Below are 25,947 nucleotides of genomic sequence, written 5' to 3'. Positions count from 1 at the left end.
CACACCAGACTCAAACATTTTATGAACAGAAATTGTATGACTTTGTAGATTTAAGAGATCCCATGAGTTGTGTTTCCTAGTCTCCCCCCTCCTGGCAGTGTTGTCGCTCTGCCTTCTCTCCTGTACCCACCACTGTGGAAAGAACAGAGCTAGCAAACAAGGGAATTCTAAAGCAGGATGTTCTATTAAGTTGGTTATCCTCAATTGGAGTGAGAGGAGGAGTTTCAAACTTCTTTCAGGCTTCTCCTTCCCTGCTATGGCACAAGACCTCCTCTTGGCAGCCCTAGTTGCTAAGAGCAGTGGAAGAAGAAGAAGAAAAAAGAACCACTGGCATTGTCCGCATTGCTACATCACTTCTAGGGAAAATGCAGAAGTCAAATAACGTAGCTCTACGAATTATTGGAAACCCATGTTCCTGCCCCCAAACCTGTTGGTTGCCTAGCAACCCTAGATGTGAAGAATGGGCAAATGAGTATACGAGCCTGAGGCCCACTCACCAGTCATACCCCAGGAACAAAGTAACAACTACATGAAGCCCGTGTGGTATAGTGGTTAAAAGCAGGTGCACTCTAATCTGAAGAACTAGGTTTGATTCCCCCGCTCTGCCACTTGAACTGTGGAGGCTCATCTGGGAAACCAGCTTAGCTTACGCACTCCAACGTATGGCGGCTGGGTGATCTTGGGCTAGTCACAATTCTTTGGAGCTCTCTCAGCCCTACCCACCTCACAGGGTGTTTGTTGTGGGGGGGGGGGAGGGAAAGGAAATTGTAAGTCTCTTTGAGTCTCCTTACAGGAGAGAAAGGGGAGCTATACATCAAACTTCTTCTTCTTCTTCTTCTTCTTCTTCTTCTTCTTCTTCTTCTTCTTCTTCTTCTTCTTCTTCTTCTTCTTCTTCTTCTTCTTCTTCTTCTTGTAGTATTAAAGATGTTCTTTACCCTGTGGGTGTTCTGCAGAGGTGCACAGCTTCTGTTTATGGTGCATTAAAAACCCAGTGGTTGGGGCAACTGTGATTTTGCTAGATTTGGACAGCTGTGGATTAGCAGAGGGAGAATTTTGAGGGAATGGCATCCCAGTGCTTGTCAGCTGTATCTTTCTCTGCTCCGCGCCACATTCTGCTTGCATTAACGGGTTAGATGTCTTAGTGCTCGTGGAGGGGCATCGGCAGAGCATGGCCAGTGGCGTAACACGCTTTCTTCCTCTCTTCTCCACTCCCCCACCTCCAGCCGAACACTTTGTCTTTCATATCCTTCCAAATACAGGACAGGCGCCAAGCTGCTTTTGGAGGGGGGTGCGAGATGCAGAACCCTACTGTTTTCCAACTCTGTGATCAGAGAAGTCTTGATCCTTGTAGTTCTTACGCAGGCAAAACTCCCGCCGATTTCAAGGGGAGATTGGCTGGTGTTAGGAGAGGAAGAAAGGGACCGCAAGTTGTGCCCGGCCATGCGGTTTGATATCCCCCCCTGCCAGGAAACTGATGTTATCCTTTTCTCATCCCCCGAAGGTCCTGCCAGCAATTCCTGGGGCCATTTTAGCCAAAGGAAAAAAGGAGGAATCCGTTGCACGTTTCAAAGCAACATCACTGTGTTTTGCAAGTTGTGCTTGCTATGGATAAAGGGCATGCACAAATTTTAACAAGTCTTGGTGATCAGCCGTTATTCTGTGGCCTTTCTGGCCTTTCTTCCTTTCCTTCTTCCCAGCATCCTTTCGCGCAGGTAGAGGATGGGGGTCTGAGAATATGGATTGGTTTCTATCACATCAGTACAGGCTGGACGATGCTCAGAAGAGGCAAGGATCTGTCTTGAAGCATCAAACCACCCTTAAAGCCCAGTTCAAACCAAAAAGAGGACACCCCCCCCCCCCAAGATCTTTAGAAATCTGGGAAAATGTAAGGCTTTCACTTGCTTGGCAATACGCTTAGCAGGCGCTTGGAAGTAGGGAGATAAATTTTCAAAGCTTTAGGCCTGGCTCACCCCACCTCTCCCCAAAGTGTGTTGTGTGTGCCAGATGACTTGGGGGAGTTTCATGGCCTGTCACAATGCTTGTTGTGAAATGAGAGGTTGCTGTGAGCCACTGCTGCAGCTGATAGGGAATTTTTGGGAAAGGAGGAATCTCCCAGATTGGGCTCATCCACAAATGCAGTCTCGGAGAGGGAAAAAGAAAAAAATCCTGGTCCTGGTGACAGAGGCGGAGGCTTATCTGGTGAACCAGATGTGTTCTCCCACTCCTACATTCCTGCTGGGTGGCCTTTGGCTATTCACAGTTCTCTCAGAACTCTCTCAGCCCCACCTACCTCACAAGGTGTCTGTTGTGGGGAGAGGGAGGGAAGGAGCTTGTAAGCCACCTTCTCACCGGAGAGAAAGGTGGAGTACAAATTCAAACTCTTCTTCAAATACGAGGGCCACAGTTATTCCAGATTAACGAACCCTCAGTACAAGGTTAAAATGCAGATAGTATGGGCTGAACATTTTTTCTGTGGATTTCATTTTCCACCAGGAAATCTTCTTCAATGCTAATTTGTGTACGAGTGATCTGTCGAGACAGTTTCGCGATGGTTTTCAAGCGAGCCGTGTATTTTGTTTTCTTTGAAAGGTTTTCCACGTAGACGTTGTCTTCTTCTCCTTCTTCCCCTTCACCTCCAACGTTTCCCGAAGCTTGAGAATACTTGGAATACATTAGTTCTAATAAGTTATGTGGGTATGAAAAAAAAATTCTTTGAAACTTCATGGCATCAACATCTGTTAGCTTTTAAGAGAACAGAGATGCAGACAAAAGACCTGATGAGAAGGAAACGCAAAGCGGGGAGAAGAAACAAAAATATTAAATCCTTGAGCATTGAGCCTGGGTTTCGAAATCTGGAGAGAGGGAATTGGGATCAGCTAAATGCTTATGCTTTGATGCGGTTCCTTTTAAGGAAATGCACATAGAGACCAGTCCCCATACTAAACCCTTTTCAACAAAAAGAACTAAGTAGGATTGTAACTTCATTTGCCACTTGCTGGGCCGTTTTTGTTTTAGAATGTCCAGCACATGGCGGATGAAGTGACTTAGCTCTTTTTGATGAAAAGGTACAGGTGGGGGTGGGGCGGGAATTCTGCTCTTTTTATTTTTCCCCTCTTGGAAGAACTGTTTGAGGATCTTTAGTACATAGCCAGAAACAACCCCTGCAGTTAGAGAAATGCTAACCAGAGGCATAGAACCCCGCCCCCCTGGAGCGACACCTCTGATGCTAACTGATGTATTTCACCTGGTTTCGGGGGGGGGGTTGGGAGGTCAGATGGAATCGGGTCCTTTCAAGTATGTAAAACATGAAAGGGGGGAAATGCCAGCTGAGCTGTCCAGGTTGTTTATACACACAGGTGCAACCTGCCCAAGAACATTTGACAGAGTAGCAGGATAGCCATCATGGTATAGTGGGTTAAGAGTAGGTAGAGCCGGATTCGATACCCCACTTCTCTACACGAATGGGGGGCTCTTATCTGATAAACTGGATTCATTCCCTGCTCCTCCACATAGGTGACTTTGTTCTAGTCACAGTTCTCTCAGAACTCTGTCAGCCCCACCTACCTCCCAAGGTGTCTGTTGTGGGGAAAGGCAAGGCAAGGAGTTTGTAAGCTGCTTTGAGTCTCCTTACAGGAGAGAAAGGTAGGGTATAAATCCAAACTCTATTTATTCTTCTCAGGACACATGCTTGCTTTGTCTTGCTTGAAAATTGAAGTTCACAGACCAAGGAATTTCTTTAAAAAGCATGGCTTACATTGCTAATGATAACATTTGCATTCCCCTAATCATTCAGATGGCTTTCAAGAGGCACCATAAACATGTAGGGTTGCCCATTCTGCATTCAAAATATTTGGAAGATTTCAGTAGACTCTTGAAAGCTAGGTTCCAGTAGCACCTTAAAGACCAACAAGATCTTCAGGATATAAGATTTCGAGTTAGATATCCAGTTTTGTCTCGAAGCTGGCAAATTTAATTCTCTAAAAAGCCACCATATTGGTACAGTGTTCACTCTCTGGCAGTTGGAAGTATAGATAAGGTTTCTAACTCCAAGTTTGGAATTTTCTGGAGATTTGGGGTTGGTACCCTAGAAAAAGCACATTTTGGGTAGGAGAGGACCTCAACAGGGTATAACGACACAGCAGCCATTTTCTTCAGGCAACTGATCCCTGTAATCTGGGAACCATTGGTAGCATTGGGAAATCTCCAGGTTACACCTGGAAGTTGGTAACGGTAAGTACAGATAATAAGTTATTCGCATATTGTGGAGATCCAACTGGAGAGTGAGCATTCTGCCCAGGCTGAGGTGTTTCTTTGGGTGGGGGTGTGGAGATCTTCTCAATCAGCGTCGTGTGACAAAAGGTGGCATTTTTATTTTCTTTTATAGGGCCAGCTGGTAAAATCTCCAGGAACGGAGGTTTCTGTTATACCCAAGCAGCTGAATCTGGAATTCAAACGGAGCTTGTGTATTTTGCTTTTTCCTCCCCCTTCCTCCCCCCACCTCAAGACTGTGTGCCAGTAGCTATTGTCTTCTCCATCCTTTTCGTCTCAGCTTTCCCCCCTCACTGGCTCAAGGCAGCTGGCTTGCATATTTCTGAACCGTGGGAGGGGAGGGGTGAAAATACCCCACGTCTTTTCAAGTTATTGATGTCTGCAGCTCACGCTGGGCTTGGTAGAACAAACCCTGATGATGTTGGGTTTTGCAAGGAGTCTCTCCCCGCTTCCCACCCTGCGACTTCCTGGCCCTCTAAAAACCCCGACCTGCTATAGAAAACATATGTTGACATACCTGGTTTTACGAGTGGGAGAGGGTGGCGGCGAGTGGAATGCGGTCCATCTGTTCCCCCCTGCACCTTCTGGTGACAGATTTATGAAGGGACGTTAGCGTGCCTCTGGGGGGGCTGCACACCTGCCTTTTGTTGCAAGGGATAACAGTGTCTCCAGCTTGCAAATTGCATGTCCATTCAGAGGGGCAGAGGATCTGGCCATAATCCCAGCCTGAGAAAGACAATGTCTAGCACCTGTCTGGGAACGTCCAGGTTTTGGAACCCTCCCCTCTTCTCTGTCTCATTGGGTGATGCAGTGAGAAAGCTGGAATAACTGCACTGTCCTCTCGGAGTTCCAGCCAAGCCCCACCTTCGGAGGTGGCCCTCTAGTTCCCTTTGATCTTGGAAAGCAGCACACACTTCCAGGTGACATATCTTTGCCTGAGCAGCAGTCAGACTACCTTTGTTCATGCAGCTCTCCGGGTGTTTCCCAAGTCCCCCCGATACCTGTCGTCTTGATGTTTTGTTCTGAACTCTGATCTTGCACTCCTGGGAATCGCATTGTTTCCAGCTCCCTGATAGAATTTCTCCATTCCCTAGCCAGTTAGAGTCAAAGCACGAACATGTGACGAGGGTCAATACATCAATCGAGTTCCGGGCCATCTTCAAAGTACTGGTTTTGACCTTTAAGGCTGTTAGCGGCATTGGGCCTGCATATCTGAGGGACCGCATCTCCCCATATTGCCCAGCTAGGGCCCTCCGCTCCTCGTAGGAGCGTCTGCTGGAAATCCCCGGCCCAAAACAGATCCGGCTGGCCTCAACAAGGGCCAGGGCTTTCACAGCCCTGGCCCCTACCTGGTGGAACAGGCTCCCTAAGGAGACCAGGGCCCTGCGGGACCTTCAGAGTTTCCGCAGGGCCTGTAAAACGGACCTGTTCTGCCAGGCTTTTGGCCAGCCGGGTTAGCCATGTCATCCAGGCCCCCTGTGGATGGGGTTGGGGGGAGGGACCTGTCGCCATTTGATTGTTTTAAATTACAGATGGAACTACTGTTTTATTTTTTATTGTATGTTTTAATTATGATGTACACCGCCCTGAGCCTACTGGGGAGGGCGGTCTAAAAATATAATCAATCAATCAATCAATCAATCAATCAATCAATCAATCAATCAATAAATCAATAAAGTTGTGCTCAGTCAAATATTGTCATTTGACTCCATGGTAATATATTGTCAGATCTTCCTGTGTACAGATGGGGGTTAGCCCATTGGTTTCATCATGGTGCCCTTTGTTAGCAAGGGCACGAGAGAGGAACATTTAGCCAGCATGGTGTAGTAGTTAAGAGGCGGCGGATTCTAATCTGGAGAACTGGGTTTGATTCCCCAGTATTCCACATGAACAGCAGACTTTTATCTGGTGAACCGGATTTGGTTCCCCTTTCCTACATGTGAAGCATGCTGGGTGACGTTGGGCTAGTCATCGTTCTCTCCGAACTCTCTTGGCCCCACCTATCTCACAAGGTGACTATTGTGAGGAGAGGAAGGGCGAGGAGTTTGTAAGCTGCCTTGAGACTCCTTATAGGAGAGAAAGGGAGGATATACATCCAAACTCTTCTTCTTCTACTTCTTCATCCCCAGTCTTTCTCTGAAGGTTTGACCGCAAGGCTGATTAGAGCAAAGATTTTGATTCTCAACGCTGTCTTTGCACCATTCGCCTGTCATGGGTGGCTGCCAAGAGAGACTTCAGCATCAGCGAGGTGAATTTCTGCAGCGTTGTCCTCACTCTTGAATGAAGAACCTATCCGTGAAGAATTTAATTGGGAACATTTTTACATGATGGAATCTGTCTCAATTGTCATGGCTCTCTGTGAAGGCATTCTGGAAAGGGTTTTGCTGCAGACGCTCAGGTTCCCAGCCAAAGTATTTCTAACAATTATGGTTCCAAGATTCTTTGCTGGGTGTAGGGCAGGGTGTGACAGTTAAAACTAACTTTTAGAGCAGCCATTCTCAACCAGGGTACCATGGTACCCTGGGGTGCCGTGAGCAACACTACTGCCCCCAGGGGTACCGCAGCAACACTACTGCCCCCAGGGGTACCGCAGCAACACTACTGCCCCCCCCTCATTTTTGTGGTGTCTCCCACTGGCGCCAGCAAGGACATGGAGCTGGCCCATGGGGCAGGGCCTGCCACAAGGTCAGCAGCCACCACCACCCCCAGTGCTACCCTTCACCCTGGGAGGAGAAGGTGGGGGGTGTGGCAAGCAGGGGCAATGGGAGGGGAAGGTGGAGGGTGGCGGCAGGGGTACCGTGAGATATGAAGAGTGAGGTCAAGGGTACCCTGACCTCGAAAAGGTTGGGAAACACTGTTTTAGAGCCAGTGCAGTATAGTGATTAAAAGCAGTGGACTCTAATCTGCAGAAATGAGGACAGTAGACACTTCTCTGCTGAACTGGATTTGTTTCCCCGCTCCACCACATGAAGCCTGCTGGATGACCTTGTGCTGGTCACAGTTCTCTCAGAACTCTCTCGGCCCCACCTACCTCACAAGGTGTCTGTTGTGGAGGGAGGAGGAGCTGACACTAGTCAGCTTCCATCCCTGTTTCGCTGCCAGACATGCTGGCATCCAGCCCCTGGACTTAGTAGATCCATGGGGTCTCCATGGAGGGCTTTCCGGCAGTAGGTTCCCCCCCCTTTTTTGGCTCCCCATGCAGCTGGAAAGCTCTTCTGGGGATGGCAGTGTGCCCCACCATTTGGATGGGGCTATAAAGGAGCGTCGTCTTTTGGAAGTTCCTTCCATGAAAATCTTGTTGGTCTTGATGGTGCTACTGGACTTGAATTGTGTTGATCCAGAGAAGGAAATACTGAAGCCTCGTTGACTTCATTTCTCTCTGGACTGAATCAATGAAATATCTTCAAAACATTGGTGATATTTCCTTCCAAGGAAGCGTTAAGAAGGGGTAAAACCTCCTGGCTTCCTCTTGCAATTAATAAACATTTCTTCCTTTGGTTGTGGAGAAAAGCCGGGCTGTGTTTAAAGTGAATAGCTGTCCGTACAGCCCTATTAAACAAATGTCTGTCTATCAGAGATAATGCACTTCATAATCAGGCTGGCTTGAAGGAGCGCATTTGATTGACAGCCGAAGGGCTCCGGGTGTCTTAGCTGTATTGCTGAAATGCACAGAGATTGCCATGTGTCCCTTTTGGAACAGGCTCTGCGGTTAATGTGCTATTAATATGTGTACTGCAGCTGTTGCCAAATCAATTTTTAAAAATGGCCTTTTGGAAGCTGTGGGGTGGATAAGTGACCTAGGGAGGGGAAGCGTTTTTAAAAAACAACGAAAACCTATGTGGTCATTGTTGCCAACTTGCTTCTGAAATCAGTCCCGCGCAATGCACTCTTAAGCAGAGTTATGACTTCCTAAGATCACTGACTTAGAAGAATATAATTATGTGTTTTGCCCTGAAATGGATGGTTCAGCCTGTATCCCATCAGATATTGGAAGCTAAGCAGGGTTGACCCAGGTTAGTAGTTGGATGGGAAATGAATAGGAAACTCCAGGGTCACCGTGTGGAGGCAAACATTGCCAGACCACCTCTGATCATTGCTTGCTTTGATGCCCACCTTTTCGGGGGAACTAGGAAGGCAGGCAGGTGCCATATTTGCAGTTAAGGCATAGTAGGTGTTACTAGAAACCCTGAATGCTATGAATGCAGTGGCGTAGTGCCAGCTAGGCCGGGTGGGGTGCGATGCCCCGGGCGGAGCAGCGGAGGAGGCATGGCTGCCCCCCAGAGGGGGCGTGCTGTTCCGGAGGTGGGGCAGGGGAGTTCTGGGGCAGGGTGGGGCGGATGGCGCCACAGCAGGGGCGCAGGGCGTGTGTGCCTCCTGGGCGCAGTTCCTCCTCGCTCCGCCTCTGTATGAACCATCAGGTAGGCCAAGGGTCTCTTACCTGCAGCTCATTACAGAAGAAGAAGAAGAAGAAGAAGAAGAAGAAGAAGGAGGAGGAGGAGGAGGAGGAGGAGGAGGAGGAGGAGGAGTTTGGATTTATATCCCCCCTTTCTCTCCTATAGGAGACTCAAAGGGGCTTACAATCTCCTTGCCCTTCCCCCCTCACAACAAACACCCTGTGAGGTGGGTGGGGCTGAGAGAGCTCAGAAGAACTGTGACTCGCCCAAGGTCACCCAGCTGGCATGTGCGGGAGTGCACAGACTGATCTGAATTCCCCAGATAAGCCTCCACAGCTCAGGCAGCAGAGCTGGAAATCAAACCTGGTTCCTCCAGATAAGAGTGCACCTGCTCTTAGCCACTACGCCACTGCTGCTCCAAATATGGCTCTCTTAAAAAGAAAATGAAGTATCAGTAGATTGTATGGAGAAAGATGGACTGTTGGTGTGACATGGTATAAAATGACTTCATACATTCCTCTGATGATGAAGGAGAAGAGTTTGGATTTATGCCCTCCTTTTTTCTTCTGCAAGGAGTCTCAAAGCAGCTTATAATCACCTTCCTTTCCTCTCCCCGCAACACACATCTTATGAGGTAGGGGGGACTGAGACAGAGAGAACTGTGGCTGGGTCAAAGTCACCCAGCAGGCTTCATGTGGAGGAGCAGGGAAACAAATCCAGTTTACCAGATAAGAGTCCACCGCTCATGTGGAGGAGCGGGGAATCAAACCTGGCTCCCTAGATCAGAGTGCACTTTCCTTTAAGCACTACAGCACACTGACTCTATTGATGTTGAAACTGCTGGCTCTTGCCTTCAGGAGGTGGCATTCATGGACTGTGGGAAATAGATATTCTATCAGTATTTGTAAATGTCGTGAGCCACCTCTGTGGGATGGAACAACAGATAACTGGGATTTGAGGGCTGTCATTTGTTGTGGGGATAAGTTGCGGATTCCAGGAATTTAATTCTCTCCATTAGGGTCAAAAACTGATCTGCTTGGTGGTACATTGTTTGCTCCTTGGTATGGAAAACCTACTACTTCTGTCCCTGGCCCGCATTTCTCCAAATGTGTGAGAAGGGGGTTAAGTATGTTGTTTAAGTGTGTCCTCTGGACCAGAGGTGGGATCCGGCAGGTTCTCACAGGTTCCCGAGAGTAGGTTACTAATTATTTGTGTGTGCTGAGAGGGGGTTACTAATTGGTGATTTTGCCACATGATTTTTGCCTTAGTTACGCCCCTCCTCTCAGCAGTAGCGCGCAGAACTTGAAGCAGTCTAGCAGGAGGTGCACCGGTGTGCGGGGCAGCCTGCGCCTGTGTGCATTCATTTCCCGCCTAAGGACCGGCGCAGCGGCTGCGTCCTTGCCACAGCCCCGCCCAGGAATGCCCCGCCCCTGGAATGCCTGGCCACGCCCCCATCATGTCCCGCCCAGCCCCATTGGCGCTATGCCACAGTTTGAATCCCACCACCATGGGAACCTGTTACTAAAATTTTTGGATCCCACCACTGCTCTGGACGCTTCTGTTGACCATTGGAACGCCAGTGTTGATAGAGAAATGCATTTGAAGGAACAGAGTCAAGACTGGAGAGGGCTGATTTGGAGGATATAACATTTTTGAGCGTTTTTTGCCACCTGTCTTGTGAAAATCAGATTGCTTACGGGCGAGAAGTATGTGTCACTTCTAGACTGCAATTGAGATTTTTTTTTTCCACGATTAATTGACAGGGGATGGCGCTGCTAACTATTAACCTGCCTTGTAAAAGGATGTTAATCTCTAAATCTCTTCTCTTGCCAGAACAGTCTGTCAACTGCATTATTTTGTTCTCCCAGCTATCCTGAGCACATGATATAAAAATTACTGTATCAAATAAGTATGTGGAACTAAACTGATTTGCAAAGGTGCTTTTCACGTTTCCATTAACACGGCAGCAGGGCTGTTTGCCTTGCATTTTAAAGACTGGGAAATGACTCCTGTTTGAATCTTTCCTGGGGCCTGAAAAGGCATGCAAACATCGAGTCTAAATGGGTAATGTGTACAAGCAGATCCAAGACCGGTCTGCGAAGGGCAGAGCAGTTTCCAGAAACTAGTGCTTGGGTGTTCTATCAGAGATGGGTACTCACATGTTCAGATGAAACAGTTGCATGTCTTCTGCCAGCGCGCATAAATATTGGTGCAGCATTAAAATACCATGGCCCTGCACCCAGTACACATGCAAATAATGTTTCCCTTTTCATTTTTTTTGGCAGGACCCGGCAGGTGAAGGCTTCAGGGAGGCCATTGAAAATGAACTGTTCCACCTGGAAGGTACTTGAAAAACAGTTATTATGGCTTCTTTTTATAAAGGAAACTTGTTCTAATGCATAATATAAAGAGCACTGAACTCCTTGAAAGATGGACAGAATCAAAACCTGATAGATAATCTGGTAAGGAGGATGAAGAGGAGAAGTTGAGTTCTGGAGTATCTCTTTGCATGCTGAACGTCCTAGGTTGAGTTGTAGTTGAGTTGAATTGTAGAGTATCTCTTTACATGCTGAATGTCCTGGGCTGAGTTGTGGTTGAGTTGAATTGTAGAGTATCTCTTTACATGCTGAACATCCTAGGTTGAGTTGTAGTTGAGTTGAGTTCTGGAGTATCTTTTTGCGTGCTGAATGTCCTGGGCTGAGTTGTGGTTGAGTTGAATTGTAGAGTATCTCTTTACATGCTGAACTTCCTAGGTTGAGTTGTAGTTGAGTTGAGTTCTGGAGTATCTTTTTGCATGCTGAACATCCTGGGCTGAGTTGTGGTTGAGTTGAATTGTAGAGTATCTCTTTGCATGCTGCACGTCCTAGGTTGAGTTGTAGTTGAGTTGAGTTCTGGAGTATCTTTTTGCATGCTGAACGTCCTAGGTTGGGTTGTAGTTGAGTTGAACTGTAGAGTATCTTTTTGCATGCTGAACGTCCTAGGTTGAGTTGTAGTTGAGTTGAACTGTAGAGTATCTCTTTGCATGCTGAACTTTTTGCATTCAACTGATGTCTTTATTTAAAGACATCAGTTGATAGATTTCAGGAGAAACCCTCCCATCCTACCTCCTCTCACAATACTAGACAACACAGTATCAACAGTAGAGACCTTTAAATTTCTAGGCTCCATCATATCTCATGACCTAAAATGGACACCTAATATCAAAAATGTCATTAAAAAAGCACAACAAAGAATGTTCTTTCTGCGCCAACTCAGGAAGCTCAAACTGCCCAAGGAGCTGCTGACACAGTTCTACAGAGGAATCATTGAGTCTGTTATCTGCACCTCTATGACTGTGTGGTTTGGTTCTGCAACCCAACAAGATCGACACAGACTTCAGAGGAATAATCAGAACTGCCCAGAAAAGCTCAACAATTGCTGCTAACCTGGCTCTTCCATTGAGGACCTTGTGAGCACCTGCATCGGGATCAAAAAAGGGCTGTGAAAATATTTACTGACCCTCGCATCCTGGACATACAACTGTTTCAACTTCTTACCCTCTAAACGCATTAAGCTACAGAGCACTGCACACACCAAAAGACAACCTTCAGGACACTAAGAACAAGTTTTTTCCCCGAATGCCATCACTCTTGTTAAACAAATAATTCCCTCGATAATGTCAAACTATTTATTATATATTTATTTATATAATTACTGCACTACTTTTTTCATCATTCCTATTACCCATCTCCTCCCAATTATGACTGTATGACTATAGCCTGAGCTGACATTTCATTTTATTTTATGATTTTACATTTTATGTTTTTATTACTATTGATTGTTTCCTGATTGCTTACTAGACCTATATGACAATCATTAAGTGCTGTATCTTATGATTCTTGACAAATGTATTTTTTTTTATGTACACTGAGAGCATATGCACCGGAGACAAATTCCTTGTGTGTCCAATCACACTTGGCCAATAAAGATTCTATTCTATTCTAAAGGATCAGGTGATATGAGATGTGGGAAAACCTATACCTGAGGACTTGGGAGAGTAGGTGCCAGTCAGAGTGGATAAGACAGATCTTGACAGAGGCAGCAGGGCTGTTTGACTTGAAATAGGGCACCTTGGTGTGTTTGAAGGACTTCAGAATGACATGACAGTAGATGTTGTGAGTTTTATGGCATGTAATAGCAGACGAGCTCAAATCATTGTGTTGCCTTGAGCAATGGCATTATGCTAGGCTGATAAAAAGCCCCCTTAGGGCTAACATAATACCCACCATATGATATTCTTAGCCTAGCCAGCAGCAATCTGCTGTTTGCTTGGAAACTGAAAATATATTTGTACTGGTATCTGGTATGCTTAATGGTCTACCAGTCAGTGCAGCACAATGTCTGGAGAGATAAGGAAAGCAGGAGACCTTTGCATGTTGGGCAATGATTCTGCAGGTGGTGGAGAGAGCTACCAAGTCAGTGTCGATTGATGGTGGCCCTGTAGCATTTCCAAGACGGGAAATAAAAGAGAGGTGGTTTGCCATTGCCCGGCTCTGCACAGCAACCCTGGACTTCTTCAGCAATCTCCCATCCAAGTACTACCCAGGACTGATTCTGATTAGTTTCTAAGATCTGGTGGAGATCGGGCTAGCCTGAACCATCTAACCTACTGGCAGATTTTATTTATTTACTTAATTCATTTATACCCCACTGTTTTTCCCATTGGGGATACCAAGTTGCTTACAAGATTCTTTCCTCCTCCATTCTGTCCCAACCACAACCCCGCCAGGCAGCACAGGCCAAAAGTGCACAACTAGACCAAGCTCATCAAGGAAGCCCCCATGGTAGAATTGAGATTCAAAGCTGGATCTCCCAGATCCAAGTCCAAAGGTCTAACCACTACAACATGCTGACCATGGAAACACTAACATCCTTGAGAATAGTAAGCACTAGTAAGGCATAGTGGTTAGTAGACTGTTGCTTTTTTGGATTAGTAGTTTCTTTGTTATAAGTGCTTTTCATGTACTGTGTTGTCTATGGTCATATCCTTCTTTTCATCAGCAATTATTCTGTAACCATTTCTGGGGATTGTTTATGCCATTGGTATTCTGTGGTTAGGTAGCCCCGTGGCGCAGAGCAGTAATCTGCAGTACTGCTGTCCAAACTCTGCTCATGACCTGAGTTTGATCCCAAGGGAAGTCAGTTTGTGGTAGCTGGCTCATGATTGACTCAGGCTTCCGTCCTTCCGAGGTTGGTAAAATGAGTGTCCAGCTTGCTGTGGGTAAAGTATGGACGACTGTGGAAGGTAGTTGCTAACCACCCTGTAAACATTGTCTGTCTAGTAAACATTGTGATTTATTATCACGGCATGGGTCAATAATGATCCAGTGTTTCTACAGGGGGACTACCTTTACCATTACTCTGATGTTCCGTCAGAGCTTGGTGATTGATTTTTGGCTTCTAGAGATCTTCCTATATTATTCTTTTTGCAACGGGGCAAGTGGAATTTCCTGGGCTGTCCATTTACTGTCCCGTGACATTGTTTGTGTGTATGATTGCTTTGGGAGGGTATAAAACCTGATATCTCCAGATTTCTGAAGCTAAGCAGATTTGGTACTTGGGTGGGAGACCACCAAGAAAGGCTATGCAGAGGAAGGCAACGGCAAACCACCTTTCCCCCTCTTGCCTGGAAAGCCCTTTGCTGGAGTCACCATAAGTTGGCTGAAATGTGATGGGATTGTACACACAAGATTGCTTGAAGATTCTTTCTGGTTGATATTTTCCTAACATGCTCCTGTGTTGGAAGAAAATTGGCTGTGTTCAACGTACGTCCAAGTCAAGCCTAGATCTTTGTCTAACCAACAGCTAGATTTGGGCTTTCCTTGTCTGATTCTGTAGCGTATCTCTGGTCCTGTTCTAACCTTCCATCTTTTCTGCTTGGCTGTGTCCTCATTCCAGCACCACCTTTGGACTATCTTTTCATCTCAAGAGATCTGGACTTAGTGGACTTAAAACTTCTAGAACTACCATTCCATGGATTTTCTGTAGTTCTCCATCCAATTCCAACCCCAGTTCTTCCAGAACTCATTTTTCAGCTTTCATCCTGTTCTGATTCTAAGTCCAACAGATCAGCTCTAAAGTAGCTGTCATGGCCAATAAGCCTGTAAATACCCTCTCGTCGCTTTCTTTTCTTTCTCCCTTGAGCAGTGAATATTTTATTACCAATTGACAATGGCCTACAATTGTAGCAGCCTACCCTGTTGGTTAACATTAGTCTATTTCCTGATTGACATCATTGTTCTGCTCAACCCTACCCCTTCCAAATCTCAGAGGAAACGACTGCTTGGTTTCCCATATTAATTTAGAGCAGGGGTATTGAACTAATTTGTCATGAGGGCTGGATACAACGTATTGGAGAAAGACTGGAAGGGACCTAAAGTTGAGCACAGCGACTGTATTCCAGTTCCACTGGTCTCTCTTCTCTTTCTCTCCATCTTTGGTTGTTAGATCTTAGATCATATACATGGGTGCCATCTAGGCTTGGTCAATACCCTAGAAATTCAGTAAAATTCGGATTCGGATTTATTCAGGCATAAAATTATCCATATGCCCGAATAAAACAAATAACATATTCGGATATACCCGAATATTCAGGTCCATTTGAATTTTTTTGGGTATTTTTAGTGTTTTTCACATTTTGGCCTGCAGGGGCGCATTTTTAAAGCCAGTGACACCAAAATTTCAGGGTATCACCCGGAGACTGTCTGGAGGATATCACCCAAGTTTGGTGAAGGTTGGTTTAGGGGGGCCAAAGTTATGGACCCCCAAAGTGGGGGCCCCATCCCCCATTGTTTCCAGTGGGAGCTAACAGGAGATGGGGCTACCCCTTACAAGCTCATTTCCCTTCCTCTCCTCACAACAGACACCTTGTGGGGTCAGTGGGGCTGAGAGAGGTATGAGAGGATTGTGACTAGCCCAAGGTAACTCAACAGGAATGTAGGAGTGGGGAAACACATCTGGTTCATCAGATTAGAGTGCACGTACTCTTAACCACTACACCATGCTGACTCTCCTGGGTGGGTGGGGGGGAAGGTGGCTACCTCAGCTGGCAAGCCCATTGCAGGCTTCCCAACCCAGATTGGCATGAGGGGCTAGCTCACCAGGATCAGGATCTGGTTGGGTTGGTGCTTGGACTGGCGAGACCACAGTGGGGTGCAGCTATCTGGACTGGTGAGCCTGCAGCAGCCCCTGGATCCAGCCCTTGGCCCACAGCTTTGATACCCTTGATTTAGAGCATTGAAGCACCAAGGTGTGAACGGAGAATATCTCCGAGTTTTGGCCAGGACTGCTACATAGCAAAGCACCAATTAGGGAGCTAACTTCAACCCTTGCTTGTGTTTTCACCTTGTCCATTTCATTACCTTCTCTTTCCCTCTTCCCCCACCCTTCTTATTAACCAGCCATCTGAGCAGCAAAGATAAAATGAACTTTCTGATCAGTCCAAATAAAAAGAAGCGGGATTTAACTTCTGGGTTGTTATGTAAAGCTGGATCAAATCCTTTTCGTCTTAACAGACTTAACTGGTCAACAGCAAAGGGCCCTGGATTCGGGGATTAAGATTGTATTTGGTAAAAGGGCCGGTGCGTTAGTGCTCTCTTTTGAACTGTGGAAAGAACAAAGTAAACATCAAAAGCCTTAAGCCACAAGAGCGGGCTGTTGACTCAGTGTCGGATGCTTGACAAGAGCCTCAGACAGACCCGATTGTGGCGACTGTTTACCGAGTGACCGTCCCACAGAAACGATTAGACTGGCCAGCATTGCTCATTTTGGGCCTGCTCGTTGCCTTTGATTTCTGCGCTTTGTGAATCATTTCAGACTTGGAACAAATGGGGATTTTTCTCACTGCGATGATCAAACCTGACAACATTGATGTTACGTGATAGATTGTTAGGGATTCATTTAGTGTACATGCCGTTTACCTTTGGCACATTCTCATTTCTGTCGCTGATAGGGAACGGAGGCGGGAAGGCGGCGTGGCTTAGCTTGATCTTGTCAGATCTTTGAAGCTAAGCAGGGCTGGTACTTTGATGAGAGGCCACCAAGGAAGGCTCTGCGGAGGAAGTCAATGGGCAACCATCTCCGCTTTTTAATTGCCTTGAAAGTGTCTTGCTGTTAGTCGCCATAAACCGGTTGCAGCCCCATAAGCCAGTTACCACCACCATTTCTAGTCAGATGCTCTAACCACAATGATTGACATTTGTGGCCAGGTTAGCATTCATTCTTGTGACGGTTAGTTGGGATTGAATGCCTGTTGTGATTGCTTTGATGTTACACTTTGCTTTTTTCTGTATTTTTTTTTAAAAAATGTCAGCTGCTTCAAATTTTGCTACATGAAGCAGGACGTACGTTCATAAATGAATCAATGGGGCAAATGTGTATTTATGCGCATCATTTGCCAGAATCCGTTTTTGCAACCTCTGCAGAACGACTCCATGCGAGAACGTAGTTCTGAGGAATGGCTGTTTTTCTTTCCTGTGTTGCGTTGGCTTTTGGCTGGAAACTTCCTCCGTCTAGGCTCCCATAGAACCCCACATTTGGCTGATGCAGCCCACAGAGAGTGGGCTTGGGTCCAGAAGCAAGCCAGCCGGACCAACGGGGGCCGTTCGGGGAATTGCAAGGAGCCGGTTGAAAAGGCGGAGGCGGCTTGGTTTGGCAAGGGAGCCTGCCGTTCCCTAAACCCGAGCTGCGTTTTTATAGGCTCCCTTGCATGCCAAAAGAGCCAAGCTCCACCTGAGTTGGAAGTTGATAAGCTGATTAATGGGAAATGAGTGCTGTACCACTAAGTATGAACGAGTGGGTGGGTGGGGTGCGGGAGGGGGTATGGAATTGCTCGCCCGGCGAAAAGTGTTTAGCTTGGCAGGAGCCATAAAGATCACCAAAGAACACGAGACCTGCAAGGCTTAGCCGACTTTTTTTCCCCAGGAAATTATAAGAAACAGTCAGGTTGTTCACTGTGTGCAAGAGGAAAGTCTTACCTTGTAATGTGCTTTAAAGAAGGTGGGGTGGGAAGCCGCATTTTTCATTTTGGCTTGAATGCTTCCCTTTGGAAGTTGGGGCTTCCAAGCTGCCACTCACTCAAACTCTCTGGGCTTTAGGAGTTTCGTTCTAAAGATGGCGGCTCAGTTCAGACATCGTGCCAAACTGTGGTTAAAGGTATTTAGGGGTTTTTGGCTGTCTGTCTCATTAGTTAACAGCCATTGCTAGACTGCCGTAGGATGCTTTGCAAGGGAGAAGAGAGCAAAGATGTACATTTTCTGGGGAAATCTGGGAGCATAGATGTAATTTTCTGGGGAAACCCTCACCCCCGAATACTTGGGGGAAATTAAAGTAAGAGCACTACTTTGTGTTTTCTCCAGCTTCAGTTTACTGTACTGCTTTGGAGACATGAAATGCTTTGTTTGTCACTCGGCATATAAAATTGTGCTGTTTGACATGTTTATGAAACTTAAGAGTATAAATGCCTTTGTGTTTTTTTTTACAAGCAGTGTTGTAAACTGAATTTGTGTTAAAGTTTCGCTGTCATTTGAGTTGGGGTTTGACGCCTCTGAGCCTCCTTTGAGCGGCATTTGTGCTGGAAAAACAGGAGAAAATAAATACTAGTTCCCCACCTCAGAGGTGGCCATCTCCCTGTGCTCCTATGCAAGTCATCTTATTGAGCATGACTCCTGATTAGGAAGAAGAACGTCTAGTGGCTCATGCAGAGATGCAACAGCACAATCTTTTTTAACAACCCCCCCCCCCCAGCAGTTCTTCTGTGGAGGGAATAAATTATCCAAATTCACCTGGTCGCAGTTATGGAGCAGGAGTTACTGCCATAGAGGAGGCTAGTCGGGAGAAGGCAAGGTTTGAGCAGTGATATAGGCTGATTCTGCATGGGCCAAAAACAGCAGTGTGAAAACGGTGTGAAAACGGTGTAAAAGGGTTTAAAATGGTGTTAAAGGGTTTATTCTGTTTTCACACCGTTTTCACACCACTGTTTTTGGCCCATGCGGAATCAGCCATAGTGGGCAGCCTTTCATTGATTCACTCTAGATTGCTATTGAGGGCTTTACTTAGCTTCTCAAGGCACACAACAGGTTTTTTTTCCAGGCTGCCCAACTATGGCCTATTAGAGTTACCAAAATAGGAAACCTCTATTAGGAACAGCCGGTGATGCTCATGTACATCCAGTCTCTAGTAGCTTTATGAGCCTGCGCCGATGTACTGAAACAAAAACCTTAAGTCTCTAGTTCTGTGTGATACGGAGGCCCTTGACGGCATTTGCTGAGCCGTCTGAAGTTGAACTCTGCCCATGGGTCAGCCAGTGCTGCAAACAATGAATTCCAGTAAGGGAACAAACCAGTAAAGTGTTTGAAAATAATCTCACTGGAATCACGATGAATACCAGCGGTTTTAGTTGATTCAACTTGAAGAACAAAGATCCTTTTCTCTTTTTAATTTCCTAGGAATGGTTATTACAGGCGGGGATTTCCTTCTCTTCCCTGCTCCCTGATCTTTACCCATGGCCTTGTTGAGTTTTATTTCACGTGTTGTTGCAAAGTGAATCTGAAAACTTTGAAAGAGACATCTGTGGGGTTTTTTTTGAAATCCATTCTTTCAAAAAGATACTTTTCTTATGGGAGGGCATTTGGAGCTAAATTCTGGCCCTTGGTCACCTGATATTGGTACTTGTGACTATTGGAAAACGATCCATGGTTTTGCTGGGGATCTTTCCAAAGTATGGACCTCCCAAGCAGTCCGTGGTGCTCAGAAATTGACCATGTTTTCTATGACTATGTGTCTGAGTCACCCGTTGGCTTAAGAGAGAGGTAACATTTTAAATTGCATTCTGAGCCCGAAGCTCTGATTTATATAGCAGAAGGCCATGACAGCACACAGAACACATAGTTCAGTCAGAGATGGGATGGAATTACGGATGCTCCAGGTCAACAACTTCAAGAACACTGTGCTCCCCATTCTTCATCATGCTGCTTGGCCACCATGTAGTGACGCCAAACCGTGAAATGGAAACTCTGGGCCACTTGTTTTGAAGCAGAAGAGAAATGCTTGTTACTTCCTCCTCCTGCAGCGATTTTGTTTGAGGGCATGGCGTGTTGACCTCATCCTGACATTCCTCAAGACTACATTTCGACATTGACTGGTAGGTCTTCCCGTGGCCTCCAAGGACTGGGGCTGGCTTCCTCTGTCTCTTCCTTATCTGAGGAGACACTGGTGGGCAGAATCACGACAGCATCCATGAATCTTCTCTTTGGGTCTTACGCTACCCAGACCCAACCCAGTCTCCATAATTAAACAAGTCATGTGACTTACCCAGTTATGCTGGCCTCCAGCATAACCAAAGGCCATGGCACTTTTGTTTCCCTAATTCCTTCCTCTTGTTACCTTCAAATATCTCCTCTGTAATATTTCATTGTAAGGGAAGGTGTATAACAGGAGATGAGCTGTCCTTCTTGGAAGCACGTCTGCCATTACCAGACTTTTTATCGAGGGCTTCCTCATAGTCTCTTGAGGAACTCTGGAGATAGTTCAACACCCATGGTGCCAACTTGACCATCTGTCATCATTCTCGAACACAATGGATTCTCTTTGTTTTTGGGGAATGTCCTGCATCCACAAAGCCACGCAAGCACAGACATCATAACCAATTCCCTCGTATATTTGAAAATCATGAGGAGACGCCTTTCTGCATCAAGAGGAAGTATGTCGGGCGGTGGGGGTTGTGGTGGCGAAGAATAACAATCCCCGTCTTTCTCTTCTGGTTCAAAAGCCGGCAGCTCCAGATAGCGGGAATCAATCAAGGAATTGAATTTTACAAGCTGTCTTTTCATTAAAAAAAGTTTTGTAAGGGCTGGTTAAATTCATGGAAGCCCTTGGGGGCTGGCTGTTTTCAGACACAGCAACCCGATTGTCTTGCCAAATCTATAACAAATACACAAAGTCAAAGGCATCCACAGCGGCAATTGGAGAGAAAAGGATATTGCTTTGACCGGTTTGCCGCACCAACGGAAAGTTCATAGCAGTCAGGGGCCTATTGTGCTTGCCGACTTCACTCCTGCCTAGAGTAGCTACAGAAACCCAAAGTTTTACCTCAACAGGCAGAACAAGCAGCCTTTGTTACCTAGTCAGATTACAGCCTATTTTTTTTCTCTTCCCAAAGTCTGCTCTTCATAAAAGCCCAGCATGAATAGTGGAAATTCTGACTTGCCTCAGATACCGAGGTGACTTTTATAGTTTTCGAGTAGCTTCGGGGTTATATTTTTTAAAAGTTGGATTTCATCACATGTTTTAAGTTTTGCTGAGGAGGAAGGGAAAAAAATGTGGGGGTTTTTTCAGTGAGGGAAAAGGTTTTTTCTCTCCCCTCCTCTTCACATCCCCCGCCCCGTCAACAGATGTTTCATCTCAATCATATCCAAAAGCTCAAAGCCCTAGTACCAGTCAACCATATTCTCCTATGGAGAAAAAAAAAAGGAAAATGTCATTTATTTGTAGGAAAGAATTGGGCTACCGTCCTCTACCAACTTCCTGCACCCGTCACTGTTTTGTTTTTTTAACAGAAGTGCAGTTTGCAAGTTTAAAGAAAATAATAAATTTAAAGCTTTGGGGTTGTTGAAATTGTAGTTCTTCTCTGCACAGATGACATGGAGATCAGCCATTGTGTTTAGATGACTTCTCTCCAACCTGTCCTGTCTTGCTTCAGGAATAATAATTAAAAATTCAAGTAATCAGGTTTCTTCAGCTTTGGTAAGTCAGAGCCCGGAACACAATGAATCTCATAACCTATGAAAAAAACGGTCACCCACAGTAAACCGGGAGTATGACAGAGTTATCTTCCACATATATATTATGCTGGTAATAATCCACTCCCTTAGATTAGATTAATAAAGTTGTATCTAGAAGGGAATCGTCCAGATGGGATTAAGTTTGGTGCCATTTTAAATGGGCTGCTTTTAAGCTGTAATATTTTTGTGAATAATTTATATATTGACGTTTTAATCTATTGATGAATTGTAAATTTAACATGGTTGTCAGCCACTGTAAGCCTAGTTGTCCCAGCAAAGGGGGGGATAAAAATCAAATGTAATGGATTAGTTAATTAATTAATTAATTAATGGAATGAGGCTGCTTAAAACCAGAGAAATTGGGAAAATGTTCCCACTCCTGGATATAACTCTGAAGTTTGTCCACAATACCAGGAGGCTTGCCAGTTGGTGTGTGGTTTGTAGCAACCAGAAGAACATTCAAGATTAGTTTCTGCGGCATTGTTGCTTTAGCTCTACAAGGGTCATTGTGACAGCTTTCCCCAGGGAAGTAATTTTGATGAAAAGGTTGCTATTAAAATTCCCTCTTTTTGATATCTTCAGAGTTCCTGTTATCACTGCCAACGTGGCAGAAGCCCAGATTTCTCCTTGAACATCTAAGTTTGACGAGACTGGTTAGAAATCAAAGTTTGCATTATTAATAGCATTACCTACGGCGCCTTCATTTAAATAGCATCGGGAAGGCTTTTTCCTTAGGACTTGAAAATAAAATAATAAAATCCTAAAGAGACCAACTCCCAAATAAACAGGACTTAAGATGGAAAAGGGCATAAATTACCGTGGAAACATAATTACATAAAAAATTGGTTTGTGCAAGAAGAAATGAACGGTAATCACAGTTGCCAACTAGAATACGCACCGGTCAGGGAGTGAATGTAAATTGGGTCGTTCTGGCTTCTTTTTAAAATGTTTCTTCCCTTTGCACCCTTCTCATGACTTCAAGGGAAGGCTATCAACAGGGAGCAGCAGTGGCGTAGTGGTTAAGAGCAGGTGCATTCTAATCTGAAGGAACCGGGTTTGATTCCCCGCTCTGCCGCTGAGCTGTTGAGGCTTATCTGGGGAATTCAGATTAGCTTGTGCACTCCCACACACGCCAGCTGGGTGACCTTGGGCTAGTCACAGCTTTTCGGAACTCTCTCAGCCCCACCCACCTCACAGGGTATTTGTTGTGAGGGGGGAAGGGCAAGGAGATTGTAAGCCCCTTTGAGTCTCCTGCAGGAAAGAAAGAGGGGATATAAATCCAAACTCCTCCTCCTCCTCCTCCTCCTCCCCCTCCTCCCATGTGGAGTACATAGCCACCACAATGCCCACTGGTAGGTTTCAGGATGTTCATTTTTTTCTTCCCCAAGGCAAAGAGCCAATCCTTGCTTTCCTTTATTCTTCACCAGAGCAGGAAAATCCAGAAACAAGTAGAAAAGATGCTTGACTTGCAAAACAGTGAGCATATTGTAGTGGTTCAGAGCGGGCAGACCGATCCCGCAATCCGGTTTGATTCCCCACGTCTTCAAACCTACAAAATCAACATCTGGTCAGATTCAGAAGGCAGCTCTGCACGCGAATACTATGCCAATACATTACAACGTCCTCGGCCTCTGGTTGAGGCTCGAATTGTAATGAAAGGCCAGCAACCGGCTACAGAACCGGCAGCTGTGATATTAAACAAAATTAAATGAGAATACTATTTATTTGATGAACGAGTCCTTGAGATCACCACCTAAACTTTCTTAGTCGTATTAACCTGGAACTTTGCCATCTTAAAAAAAAAACCTTACAGTGTATAACTATATACTATGTCATCATCAGCTCATTCTAGCTTGGACTTGCTAATTTTGGAGAGATGGGGGTGAGTAGGGGTAGGGGGAAAGAAAACCATCTTCTTTGATCTGTGCAGAAATGGAGGAAGGCTGTTCTGTTGAGGCTTTTGGCTAACACAACAAACAGTGTTTAAAATTTAACTTTGCTTAATTAATTAGTAATTCTGTTTAATGCTGTCTGATCTTCATCCAAAAGGTATTCCGACGCTTGAAAAAGTGAACATCAAAGTAGGCTGAGGTGAGGATGGTCAAGTAAGGCATTTAATCTGGCAGTTGCTATTGATGAAACATAACTACAGTCAGGGAACTAATTGGGAAGAGGAGAGATTGTCTGGCATAAATGCATCAAACAATTTTAAAGCGAGGCGCTGAAGTTTGCTGTCTGAGCTTGCACTGAAGTTATATAATTGCTAACTAATGGCAATTTAGAGCTGCCATATGCTCCGGCAACTTCTGTAGGGAAGGCTTTCGCCTTTCTTAAATGGAAAAGAAATAGAACATATATGCATGAAAAGGATGCTAAATCAAACAAATAGGGTCCGGTTATTCATTATCAGTTGGTGAAAGGAACAGCCAGTGCAAGTGAGAATCAAGAGAACGGACGAAATTTGTAGCAATGCCGAAACATGTATGTTTGTTGTGGTTTCTGTCAATAGAACTATTTTGACTCTTCATGATCTGGTAAGCCAGGAGATTCCAAGTTAATGGCAATTATTCCTTTTGATCAGCTTGTCTTTTAAAGTCCATGTTTTCCATGAAATATGCAGATTCTTGAAGAGATTGGCTGTTGTGGGTGTTCTGGGCTGGGTGGCCACTGTCTGGTAGTTTTTTCTCCTAACGTTTCACCCACATTCATTGGGGACCCTGGCCTAGGTGAGGTGCAGCCAGATGAGTTGAGGTGTGCATAGCTATGTGCATGAATTAAATTGTAGTGTTCACTTCTGATGAACCTAGTGATGCCCACTAGCATAGACAGACAGTTCATGGAGAAGAAATTCATTGGTGGCCAGTGGCATAGCGCCAATGGGGCGGGGCACTTGCGATGCCCCAGGCATCTCACAATACTAGAACCAGGGGGCATTAATTGAAAATGCTGGGGGGAAGAATTAGGACTAATAAAAGGACACACTTCTTCACACAACGTGTGATTGCTGTTTGGAATATGCTGCCACAGGAGATGGTGATGGCCACTCACCTGGATAGCTTTAAAAGGGGCTTGGACAGATTTATGGAGGAGAAGTCGATCTATGGCTACCAGTCTTGATCCTCCTTGATCTGAGATTGTAAATGCCTTAGCAGACCAGGTTCTCGGGAGCAGCAGCAGCAGCAGCAGCAGCAGCAGAAGGCCCTTGCTTTCACATCCTGCACGTGAGCTCCCAAAGGCACCTGGTGGGCCACTGCGAGTAGCAGAGTGCTGGACTAGATGGACTCTGGTCTGATCCAGCTGGCTTGTTCTTATGTTCTTATGAAGCAGTGGCGGGGGTGTGGTGGGGCGATGATGGGAGCATTCCAGGACGTGGCAGGGGCAGTTTCTCCTTGCTCCGCCCCTGTTAGTGGCTGCTAATTATGGATGAATACAGGGAACTTCCTGAGCAGGTCCGGTTTCAGGTTTTGAGGAGGCCTGGGAAAACAGTGTCCAGGGGCCCTTCTCTGCCCACCATGAGCCCTCCCCCTGTGCCTCCCTTTCCACCCTCCACCTGTGGTTCACCTACCTTCTACTGGCAAACCTCTATCGCCTGGTATTTGGGTGGGGACCAGAAGCAAAGGGCCCCACCAGAAGTTCTGGGTCCCAGCAGCTGCCCTGACTGTGGGTATGCTGTTGCTGACCAGAGTCAGAGGAAGCAAGTCTTTGAATACCAGTGCTAGGAGGCAATATCAGGGAAAAGACTTGGCTTTTATGCCCTATTAGATTGCCCTCCAGACCACCTGGTTGGTCATTGTGTGAAATAAAAATACTGGACTAGATAGATCACTGGTCTGTTCCAGCGGTGTGACTGTTATGTTCTTCTGTGACATTTTCAAGGGAGCATCAGTAGGCATGAAGGGTGCCAAGGACCCTCTCCTCTTAGTCAGTGACAGTGTGGATCAGGGGTCTTCAAACTATGGCCCTCCAGATGTTCAGGAACTACAATTCCCATCAGCCCTGCTACTTGGCCATGCTGGCAGAGGCTGATGGGAATTGTAGTTCCTGAACATCTGGAGGGCCATAGTTTGAAGACCTCTGGTGTGGATGCATGACATGCAGAAATCTCATTTCCAGGTATTTCCAGTTCAGCGATCTCCAGTAACAGGGACTGGACAAGACCTTTCTCTAACAACAGAGTTCCTGCTGGTTAGAGTAGATTGTAACAGACTGACTTATTCTAGGGCAGCGTCTGGGTTCATAGCTTCTGCCTTTATCTAGTGGTGGGATTCAGCAGGTTCGCACCACTTCGGCAGAACTGGTTGTTAAAATGGTGCTTGTAAACAACCAGTGTTTGAATTATTTGAATCCCACCACCGGAACCGGTTGCCAAATTAATTGAATCCCACCGCTGCCTATATCCATTTGCAAGTGCGTGTTCGCGTGAACTTGTGAACTTCTTTTGACTTGGTTGGTGGAGGCTGATTTCT

The 25,947-nt window shown here is 45.9% G+C and overlaps 1 protein-coding gene across 2 annotated transcripts in view; it reads left to right on the top strand.

The window, feature by feature from the left end:
- NKD1 (NKD inhibitor of WNT signaling pathway 1) overlaps positions 1–25,947 on the top strand; it is a 139,459-nt gene that overhangs the window by 72,712 nt on the left and 40,800 nt on the right. For both annotated transcript variants that reach the window (XM_048516118.1, XM_048516117.1), the window contains exon 4: positions 10,949–11,006. In XM_048516118.1, the coding sequence (XP_048372075.1) occupies positions 10,949–11,006 (58 nt within the window). The remainder of the gene's footprint in view (positions 1–10,948; positions 11,007–25,947) is intronic.

The sequence above is a fragment of the Sphaerodactylus townsendi genome, linkage group LG14 (genome assembly GCF_021028975.2).
Source record: "Sphaerodactylus townsendi isolate TG3544 linkage group LG14, MPM_Stown_v2.3, whole genome shotgun sequence".
NCBI lineage: Eukaryota > Metazoa > Chordata > Lepidosauria > Squamata > Sphaerodactylidae > Sphaerodactylus > Sphaerodactylus townsendi.
The sequence above is the reverse complement of the archived record's forward strand: the minus strand, read 5'-3'. Positions and strand labels throughout refer to the sequence as shown.